The following is an 11784-nucleotide window of genomic DNA, read 5'->3' on the forward strand; positions in this document are numbered from 1 at the left end:
TTCCATGAAATTTACTGTTGTTTTTAGTGCTGGAGTAATCAGTGTTTCAGACCTCCAATAAAGAATGCAATGGATTTTTTTCCAGCCCAGCCAAATACACTTCGCAGTGGATGTTTTGAACTCTACTTTTTTCCCATCTAAAATTGTGTGTTTTAATCAAGAGTTCAAAACCAAAGAAAATGTGAGAGAGAAGTACTTTGAGAAGAAACAAAACAGGCTGACAAATCTAGAGGTGTGATACTTCATGTGGTATCTTAGGAAGACAAAATCTACCGTTGAACTAATGCAGGATTCTTCTAGCAAACTGTACTGAAGTCCCTTTCATCAGCGAGTGCAACGAAGTGTGTTCAGCAGACTTGCAGCTGAGGTCTATTTCTTCAAGGCTTTAATTTTATCTTGTCTAGAGTAGACAGCCCAACAAAAAAATCCACAAGTTCCCAACATCCCAAGTTCTCTTGCATAAAACCACATCATCTCCCTGAGCGCTATGGTGCTCTGTAGTGAGTTCTGCTGGAGCTCCATCCCATGCAACTGTCATCTTTCTCACTCTGGTCATCAGTGCTCACAACCCTGTTGTGAGAAAGGAAATCTTGTACAACCTTCTAGTTCAATATGCACACTCAGGCTGTTCATTAAGCATTAGCTGTGTACTCCAACCAGCTTTGAGTTGCAGTCTTTCAGCATGTGACCAAAAACCTGCTTCCTTTACCCTCTGGATCATTCATCCAAAAGGTGTCTTGCACCTTTTGAAAAGGAGCAGTTAAACAAAGACCATGACACACAGAAACATCATTCTGAAACACAATTTTAATATCTGCAATTCTTTAATTTTCCTGCCACACCTCTCCCTTCTAGTGCCATTTCCTCATGTATCCAGAGAAGATTTCATGGCAAGAACACATTACACAACCCTACGATACACCTGACTTTGGGAAATGGAAAAATCTGTCAACTTTATTCAGAGACAAAGAACTTTTATATTGTAAAGAACTATCCTTTATGAAGTCCCTTTTCTTTTCTTTATGAAGAAAGAGAGATAAATATTAACTTCACAGAAGAAAATAAATGCTCCTACTAGATCAGTTTTAATACTCAAGAACCTATAAAGATATGGATTTGCATGAAGTATTCTAGCCACTCGCCTATTCAACTTGGTTTTCCTTGGCCACCAGTTTAGATAGAAAAATAAAGACCTAGCTGTAGGAAAGCAAGATCTGGTGACAATATAGGTCAGCCACAACATAAGCAGATAACCACAAGCCTTCATGTAAGAGGTATTAGAAAGCTATTATTACTGGTATTCTTGTTGCAAGATTAATATTGACATATTATAGGTTGTTCCAGCAGTTGTCAGGATACAATCAGCTGCTGTTATTCCTTGCAAATTTTATGGGCTCATCAGTACTTTTCCTCTTTGTTTCCCCTCAGCACTTTCAGAGTATTTTTTTGGTGCATTCATTGCTCTGAATATAAGCAATCCTGCATATTATCTTTGTTTGAATGCAAAGAAGAGATAATACTCTTTCCTAAATGGATGGATGACCCTTGGAACCAGATATCCTTATTTTAAAAATTAATAATTCATTTCCAGTGGCTTTTTTTCCCCCTCCTACTGTCTTGCTGATAAATTTATTTGCTAGAATGTTCATTTTAGCAAAATTGCAGAGAGAAAATCATGGAAGAAAACATATGTAGCTGAAGCAAATATTTGTTTTAAAAACAAGTGAATATTTCCAGAGTCTTTGTTTTTGCAGCACTGGCTCAGCTCTAATTTTAATTGTGAAACAGTACACCTGCAAAGTTTTGGTATAAATGAACTGATTCAATTTTCCCTCAAGAGAGAGTGTAAGATGCAAAACACATAGTACTGTTTCACCAATGATAATGCCACTATCTACATTTCATCCAGGTGTTCCAGGTGATGACTTTCTGAATATGAATCTACAAGTAGCATATCAGATCTTCTACAATATCAAAAAAAATAAAATTAGAATTCCCATTATACAAAAAATGTGGTGGAATCTTAGTAATTTCTTTTTAGTAATTTTCTGCCAGATGATTACCCTGCTAGATGGAAGTTTCAGTTACTCAGTAATGGTGATTCTGGCTCATATAGAAATAAAGATCATTTTAAAAAAATAAAATCTGATGGTAGAACCAGTCAGAAAAAAAAAAAAGGAGCTGAAGTAGAAAGCACATACAGAAGTTTGCAGAGGATGGAAATAGCCACTTGAACATGAATAAAACTATAAATCCTGATAAGGAAAGACCAGAAGGCAAATAAAACTAGATACTTGTAATAGTGATGTCAAACTCTCATGTCTTGAGAATACATTTGTTTTATAAGAGTCCAGACTACAAAAGGACTCATCTAGATAAACAACAACAATGAAAAAAACTGACCCTTATTGTTCCATCAAAGGAAAAATTGCAGGATCAATGGCTTGAGCTGGCAGGAACATGCTTCAGGGAAAGCTGAGTCATTCTTGCAGCCTCATGACTGTTTACATTCCAGCTTACTCACCAGAGACATCAAAACACAGAATTTGATAAAAAAATGATAAAGGGATCAGAGAAAAAAGGGTGAGCAAGAAACAAACTAAAATAAGGAATTGCTTTTTCTAGCTTTAAGCAAAATATGCAGCTGTTTAATTTCCACTTAAGGAGAAGTAATATTCTGTTTGACTGTGTCACAGAAACCCTTAATTGGTTTTATTTTTTATCTCCATCTCTGCCTGGCATTGTTCTTGATTAAAGGCTAGATTTATAAACTACAAATTAAATGCTTCGCCAGGCCAGAAAGTTATACTTTGAATGTCATTCAAGTTAAGAGCCTACCAGATTACTCACTTAAATCTCTCCCCTCCTTACAACAACATTGCCTGCTTTTGGGGAATCCTTGACTGTGTGTCTTGGTCACCAAATTAAATAAAAGCCAGCACTGCAGAGGGCTTTAGGTACTCAAACACATATTCTTGTCTGTAGGATTATTGCCTGGAACTTTGAAAAACACATTGCAGCCAAAAGCTGCCAAGGCTAAAGTAGAAAAGTGTAGGTCTTACTTCCTTTTAAAATGTTCTCCTAGTAAATACTGATTCAAACTAATAATTTTCATTTTTACTGTTTTTACAGCTGTGTGGAAAGGAATTTAACAGAATGCACAATTTAATGGGACACATGCACTTGCATTCTGATAGTAAGCCTTTCAAGTGCCTCTACTGTCCCAGCAAATTCACCTTGAAGGGGAACCTAACCAGACACATGAAAGTCAAACACGGGGTCATGGAAAGAGGATTTCATTCGCAAGGTAATATTTTTCAGAAAGGTTGTTTTCTGTGAGATCTGAAGATGCATATCAGTGAACCCAAATGGGCTTTGTACTACAGATCCACAAACTTGAACCATGGATCCTATGCTACTGCCAGTGATAGAATCCCATAAGCCTGAGAAGTTGCTATTAATTATATTACTACAATGTTACAGATCAGAGATTCTCAATAAATCATAAATTAATCCTAAATTGACAGAAGCAGAAAATCTAGAACATTTATGGGTCTTGCTCACTGCCTATTGGATTCCAGTCTGGAATGCGGATGGAAGGCTGAGTGTCTCTACATCCAAGAGCCTTGGTTATTCTGTACTGTATTGGCACAGCTGATGTCAGGTGAAGGCCATAGGCTCAAGACCCAATTTACAAAGGAGTACATGAACAGGAGATACTACTGCCCCATTTCAAAGTACAAGGATTTTTGACTACCCACGGTATCCTGCAAAGCATTTCCTGTCTGCCATCTGCCATGTACCATTCCAAAAGTTATCCTTATGTATGCACACATGTCAATGCTAACTAGAGAAGTGGAGGAATTAGGGAAGATTGTTTTGAGAGTTTGATTTTCCAAGATGTGTTTTTTAAGACTTGTGGATAAATAATTCTTTAATGGGGAAGATTTCTTAGTGTTCCTCAAATTCAAGCGTTAAGGCAGTCCAGCACATATGTAGAACACTCTAATTACACTACATTACTCTAATGACATTTGATATAAAATGTACAAACATCTTAATGGGTAATTAAATAAGTGTGTTTTTTCTGTAAACCTCCTACAGCACCATGCTAGTTAGACAGTTACTTGGAACTGGAGGTTGCTAAGAGCCTTTCATTGTACAGAGATTCTGCATCCCTTGAGGCTTATCAGGCAGAAGATAATTTGTAAGGCCTGCCACTTGCTTATGAACCATTTTAACAAATACAGTCTGTTGCAAAGTAGTATCTGTTATCTTATGAGACTGCATAGATTCTTCAGAAACTGGATTCAATTACCGAGGGGAAAAAAAACAAACAAAGCAAACAAAAGCAAGTAAAGTACTGACTTTTGTATATATTTACTATGAGGTGAAATCCTCGCCCCAGTGCTGTCACTAGTCTTTAATGAAAATGGTCTGTGCCTACAGTATCCCGATCTTCTTCAGTGCCTCCTGGTGCTTGCAGCATATTAGAGTCAACAGTTGCCTCCTGGGTAACATCTATATTTCCAGTAAGAGGAAAGACACTCTGACAAATATTAAGGCAAATCAGATCCAGGAGTACATGTGGATTTACTCTATACTGCTTGAAATCATTATTTGTTTATAATGATTTCCTCAAGCTGAAGCACTATCTAGTGCATAGAGCTTTTCAGTTGATTGGTTTCTCAGTGGATGAAAGGAAAAATTAAGGAGAGTGGAGGTCATAGACTGCTGAGACTTTATTGTCTTTTCATTCTTAAAGTATTAACTTTGAATTGGAGTGTCCAGAGAACAACTACATTAACACAATTTCAGTATCTTCCACTCCTATGGAAAAATAATATATAAAACCTGAACTTGGATTATCTACTGTAATGCTTTAGATCAAAGTTTTCATTTAAAAAAGAATAGGAAGGAGGAAGTGGATAGGTTCACTGGTAAAAAATAGCTTATAAAAGGACAGACCATTTCACTTTTTTTCCTAGCTGCCTCATCAAGAGTCTGGTAGGTATAACACAATGTTTTGCATGTCCTGACCTGTCTGTGAAGTGTATAGAATAGCACTCCTTTTTGCAGCATCTCAAAGGAGATGCCATGAGATGCAAATAGTGAAGTACTTGGAGGTAGCTGAATGGAAGACAAAGGTAAAGTATGAACTAGAAGGCCACCTCAGAATCTGTTTTTTAACCATGTATCAAGTAGTAAAATTTCCAATATATAAATTTTTCCTCTTCTCCTCCCCTCAAACCACTGCAAGGTTTTGGAAGAGGAAGAATTGCTCTGTCGCAGACAAAAGTCTTGAAAAGTTTGGAACAGGAAGAGCCTTTTGATCTTTCCCAGAAAAGCCAAGGGAAGGGAATCTCATTTCATTCTGATGGCGAGAGTGCCAAGGGAAGCTCGTGCCAGGAAGAAGAGGAAGACAACTGCTATGAGGCAGAGCGGTACAGCCCTGTCATGTATCATCATGATGACAACAAGCTATGTGTGGCTCAAGATCTCTCTGGCAAACCCGAGTCCATGATGAAGGACTTCAGAGAGTCCTCCTGCAATGAGAAGGAAGAAGTGCTAAGTGAGGGAGGACTGAGGAAGAGAATAGGAAATTCAGACAAAGAGGAGAGCCAAAGAGAGGGAGAGCTTGCAAACAACAAAGAACATCTCAGCTTTAGATCCTTTGAAAAGGCCAGAATTGGCCACTCTTTCTCTGATTACTTGTATTTCAAGCACAGGAACAAGAGTTTGAAAGAATTGCTGGAAAGAAAAATGGAAAAACAAACAATGCTTATAGGCATGTAAAATGGACACTTTGAAACAGCTGGAAAATGGGAACCAGAGAGTTTTTAACATGAACTGTAGTTTACCAGGACCTGAAGTCTGTAGTATTCTTTAGAAATAAACAAGCCAAATAGATAAAAATAATTTAGTGTAAAACACATACATTAAAAGCCACTGAGAAATGCAATAGATATTGAACAATAACACTTTTATATTTATCCATTTGATGTAAAAGCAGACAATGGGTTAGGTACAGAAGTTTATTTTCTATTATATGGGGATAGATACTTACATGCAATTTTCTAGTTAGCAGAAAGCAACATACTTTAGCATCTGATTTATTGTCTGACTAGCTATATATGAACACTTCTAGCCATATGTCTCAAAAACATTTGAAAATACTAAATATTTCACATTATAAGCCAGAGTACTATTAAATGTGACACGGATGAAAATGCTGTCAACATTCAGAACTAACACAGTCCAAATACTTTGATTTACTGAAGTGACTCTTAATTCAATCACTTATAGTGAGAACTGGGAAAGAAATTAAGAAGAAATACTAATGTCTTGGGACGCAGTGAAGGGCAGCTCCGTAAGGCTTTGAAAGGACTGGAATTTATTACAAAAGCTCTTCCTCTGGCACAAGGAATGTTCATGTTTTGTTTCAGTCAATATGAGAGTATTCAGTAATTCTTCAAGTGAAATAGCATAGACTGTGTTGACATTTCATTCTACTGCCTGCTCAGACCAACACATCTAATGGGCAGCAGCAGCATGCAGCATTCACAATCTTGCTATAATTACACATCAAGAAATATGAGTAATTGCACTGAAAAAAATATGCAGTTTTGCCATTTATCTCTTCATTTTTTCATGACTAGGAAGGATAACTTTGAAATACACAGGTCTGATCAATTTTTATTTTAGAAGGTAAAAATAACCCCTATAGGACAAGCAGTACCTCACAGAGTAAAACTAGTTTTTGATTTTTCGATTTCCTCTTATTGAAGGCAGAAATTTTCCCTTATCAATGTGTCTTGAGGAGGGTCCATGCCTTTCAGAAGAATTCACTTACACTGTTTTTACCGTCACACCCAGCTTTTCATCCTCTGATTCCCATACAATTACATGTTCATAACAAAGATGCTTAAAGCATATTCCGTTCAACTTTTCATTATTTGCATGAATAGTTTGGTCAGCATATTAATTTCTGCATCTTCAAGATAGAAAGCAAACAGCCTTGCACCATGCTATTCCTTATAAAGAAATAAAAATTTAATAAGTCATAAAATTTGTCTTATGTCCCTCCCACATCCCAGCTTAAAAGGTTAAAATTCTCTTCCAAATACTACTGCCTTTTTCACTTACCTGCCAAGTTCTTGATTTGGAATACATTGCTATCATGTTCAACACATAGCAAGTTATAATTAAATATAGTCATATACTTATGTTTTGCTAAGACTATAGTCAAGTAGCTGCAGCTCTCTCCCACTATAAGAAAACACATACCTTTCAAACTAATGATTCTCACACCTACCAGTTAATCAGCATTCACAGCACAGAAGTCTTTATTCCTCAAATAAAACTGGATTTGTGTAGTCCAAGGTTGGGGAAGGTGGTTTCACTTTCCAAGGCTCAAACATGGCATAATAAATATTCTGAATGAAAAGCAGAAAAAGCTGTTGATAAAAGAAACTGTAACATATGGGTGACTCTTCTAAATCTAATTAACTTACATAATTAAAACTGATGTGCATTTTAAAATATAAAGGGTATGCCAAATTGATGTGGAATGTAGGTCAGTTTAAACCTAGAATTAAAGAAGACTTTGAAAACTGAGTGTATTTCAGTTATAAATAGCCATGATTTTCAGGAATGAACTGTTTTACTGTATACACTCTTCCTTGCTGCAGCTGTAAGATGACACCTCTTGAAAAAGGAGCTATCCTTCTTTCAAGGAAGACATTGTGGTCACGCAGAAGAAACTGAAAAAAATTTTTTCATTATTCTGAAAAAAATTCAGAATAATGAGTGTAACTGCATTCTTTCTTAGACAGTAGGGGAAATGATCCAGCAAAAATTCAACATAGTCTAGGAGATGGTCCCTTAGAAATGGGAACAACACCTTCGGTTACCTTCTTGGCACTATCTTGTCTCTGTCAGACAAAAGCTCCCATTTGAGAATGTATACAGCCAAAAGCTGGGAGTCACTGAGTCTTAGAATTGTCTCTGTCTCAGTGGTGTAGTTTCCAGCTATGCATGATTACAGATCAGTCCACTCCGCTTTTGCAGCCATATTAGCTCTCATGATGGGAAGAACAAGCAAGAGATCAGAAATCTCTTTGCAATTTCTAGAATGGTAATCGTGCAGATGGGTTGAACTTAACAAATCCTTCACTTCTGTGGTGGGTAAAGCAGGAAAGCACTCAGTCCTTCCATTGCAAAGCCTTGTTGTCTATTCATTGGAGAGTGCTATGGGACAGCTAACCAATCTTTACCAAGAAAGAAAGAAACAAACGATTATGTACCAACAGCAGTCCAGGCAAATGGAACAAAGGAGAAATTTTCAGCAGAGTTCAGCTCACAGCAGCTAATATCATAGGATGTTATCTACCTGGACTTTAGCAAAGTCTTTGATACTGACTCCCATGGCAGTCTCCTGGAGAAGCTGGCAGCCCACAGCTTGGATAGGTGCACTCTTTGCTAGGTTAAAAACTGGCTGGATGGCTGAGCCCAGAGAGTGGTGGTGAATGGAGTTACATCCAGCTGGCAGCCGGTCACCAGTGGAACACAGTACTCCCCAGAGTACTGGGGGGCAGCCCTGTTTAATATCTTATTGGTGATCTGGATGAAGGGTTCGTGTGCACCCTCAGTACATTTGTATATGACACTAAGTTGTGTAGGAGTGTTGCTCTGCTGGATAGTAGGAAGGATCTGCAGAGCAATCTGGATGGGCAGGATCAATGGGACAAGGCTAGTGGAATGAGATGCAAAAAGACCAAGTGCCGAGCCCTGCACTTGGGTCACAACAACCACGGGCAACGTTACAGGCTGGGGACAGAATGACTAGAAAGCTACCCAGCAGAAAAGGACCTGGGGGTGCTCGTTGACAGAGGCTGAACCTTATCCAGCAGTGTGCTCAGGTGGCCGAGAAGGCCAGTGGCATCTTGGCCTGTATCAGCAATAGTGTGGCCAGCAGAACCAGGGCAGTGATTGTTCCTCTGTCCTCAACACTGGTGAGCCAGGCACCATCCCTGGAAATGTCTGAGAAATGTTCAAGAAATGACTGTGTGGCACTTAGTGCTACAGTCTAGTTGACCTGCTGGTCTTCAGTCAAAGGTTGGATTCAATAATCTGAGGTATTTTCCAACATAAATGCTTCTGTGACACTGTGATTCTGTAACCACATGAATTATGTCTACTGAAAGCATGCAGACCAGAGTTCCCTTACACATGTTGTAAGAGAATGTGCCAGTTGTGTCCTTGGGAAAGGAAATCACTGCAAAACACTCTGGTTTTCTAAATGGTTAACTTGAATTCTTTCAACCACACTGTCACTGCAGACAATTTACCCTCTTCTACAAATGAACTTCTCACTGGAGCAGAAGCATCTGACAACCACATACTATTTGCAAATAATTCGTATTGGGAGTCCCTTTTTTTGCTTTTTTCCTAGAAAGCAGAGAGTATTCCATTACAATGAGATCCTGAGATTCTGCCCAGTCACAAAGTCACACTAAGCTAATTCACAAACATCCAAGTGTAATTCATGCTAGAATAGTAAAGAATTCATCTAAAACTGTAAGTTACCATAAGAAGAGTTGCAAACAAAACTATTACTGAAATAAGGAGACAGTGCCAAATGACCCAAGCAAAGCGATTAGATGACAGTCATCTCTGCTGTAGAACATAATGCAAATGGGTCTAAGACACTTGTTACAAAGAGGTCTCAAGGGACAAATTAAAAGTGAAATAACAGCCTTCATTGTGAAGCACCTTGCTTTTCAAACATGAGTTATTTTCATGCTATTTACATTGGCATCGCTTTAGGAACAGACAGTAACAGCCTTTGCTTTATAATAGCTTTGAAAACGCTTTATAGAAATTTGCTCTAATAATGAAGCTATTTCCCATTTCTATTTTTCAAGGGATTAGCTTCCTTATTTTGCCTTGTATAGAGGCTCAGAAGTCCAGTAGAGACATTACCTGTGTCCTGGACCTTGGGGGATATATTTTCTTCTTTTTCTGATTTCTGAGTTTATCTACCTTCTTCTTGCTATGTTGTGGGAAAAAAAAAATATATTTATCTTACTGTTCTCTGCTATTTGGGTCTTCAGTGTGTGGTAACACATGAAACTAAAGCCCAGCCTCTAACATCTCTATGTAAAATCACATACATACCATTTCCCTGCATTGTTAGATGAAGTCCAGCTTCATCCTCTTGGAGAGCATAACAGCAAATAAGAGGGGCCACAAACTCATGCAGCTGAGATGCTTCAAGAAGTCATGCTGAGGAAAAGTAAATTGGCTCTACCATAATGAGTCTGGGCAAGTGAAGGCAGGTGGTTTGTTAAATTAGAGGCTTTTCTGATGTTAAGGGCAGCAAGGAGAATTCTGCAAGACACTTTAGAGTACAGAGTAGGTGGAGGAAAAGCTAAAAGCTGAGTTACTAAAAATTAAGGACGAAGATAGACAACGTATTTATGTGGAAAGAGAAGTTATAGGTGACCCTGGAACAAGATGCTTTGATTCTAGCCACTAGGACTCAGTCATCTCCTTGTGAATCAGAGTTTTCCTGGCTGCCAGACAGGTGCTCTGTGTTCAGAGGCTCAAAATGTAAAACACTTCATGATAGTATTATAACTGATGTTTATCCTGTGCTGTTTCTTCTAAAACAAGTTACCGGAAAGACCAGGTAATTCTATTACACCCACGCTTTTACAACTCTGTTTCTCTACTACCTATTCTTTGATATCTCTCTTTATATGGTGCTGCTGGACTCTGCTGTTTTGAGTGTACAGTTAAGAAGTAATATAAGTACTGTATTTATTATTCCAAGAAGTTTTTAAGAATTATTAACAGTTTTGAAAATAAGTCATGTCTGCTTAGCTGAACAAGATGTAACAGAGCTAACATTTTGTACTCCTAACAGATTTTGCAAATAATGTGTTGCATATTTATTTTACATAGAACATTGAGTTCCTATTTAAAGCCACAACTCAAAAACCAACTATATGTGAATATTTAGTTTCTGGCTTTCTATCTCAATAGTAAAAGCATGTATGATGTATTGTATTAATTTAAGCTAATAAATACATACTGAAAAAGCTGCTGTACTTGGTATTGAAATGCATCTGGAGTTCTTGGCATTCTACGCATTTTATATAGTAAATGCATGGGGCTGGTCTGACGAGGTCATGCTTCACTCAGCACCACTGAAGAGTGGGTTCTTGTAAAGGGAAGCCTAAATCAATGATGGACAGTTAGTTAGAAGACCACAGCAGAAGAATTACCAGGTCCTCTGAGGCAGAGGACATAAAGAATGCTCTGGAATGCTTACGTTATTTGTCAACTTGTCTTCAGACAAGCTAAAAAAGCAAGATTCTTATGTTAGACACATTTGAAACACCTGCATGATGTAAAAAGACAGGAAAAACCAACCAGATATATTGTAAGATTGAAGTTAAGAAAATAGGAATACTTTTATAGGTTAAGGAATAAGCAGAAGACTGAACTCAGAAACCCATTGTCACTGTTTTTAAAGGAAAGCATCACTTTTAAGTGATGATTAAACTCTTGAATTTGTTTGTTTTAATGAGATCCTGATTAAATTGGCATTATCAGATTTCACAAAGAACACTTCTGTTCTCTGAGCTGTTTCTGAGCACAGAGAGAAAGCAACTGGAATGTTTGCTATAAAATAAATCAAGTAATAACAAAAATAGAGATATTCTGTTTCTAATTCTCTGAGGTAAATGCCTTAAAAAGTGCGAAAAGACTTATGTA

The 11784-nt window shown here is 37.6% G+C and overlaps 1 protein-coding gene across 7 annotated transcripts in view; it reads left to right on the forward strand.

Annotated features, from left to right (window-relative positions):
• The window catches only part of ZNF366 (zinc finger protein 366), a 34814-nt gene extending 26220 nt beyond the window's left edge, over positions 1–8594 (forward strand). For all 7 annotated transcript variants that reach the window (XM_032676044.1, XM_032676041.1, XM_032676046.1 and 4 more), the window contains 2 exons: positions 3133–3307; positions 5261–8594. In XM_032676044.1, the coding sequence (XP_032531935.1) occupies positions 3133–3307; positions 5261–5796 (711 nt within the window). In that variant the 3' untranslated portion in view covers positions 5797–8594. The remainder of the gene's footprint in view (positions 1–3132; positions 3308–5260) is intronic.
• Positions 8595–11784: the final 3190 nt, after the last annotated feature.

The sequence above is a fragment of the Chiroxiphia lanceolata genome, chromosome Z, assembly GCF_009829145.1.
Source record: "Chiroxiphia lanceolata isolate bChiLan1 chromosome Z, bChiLan1.pri, whole genome shotgun sequence".
Lineage (NCBI taxonomy): Eukaryota > Metazoa > Chordata > Aves > Passeriformes > Pipridae > Chiroxiphia > Chiroxiphia lanceolata.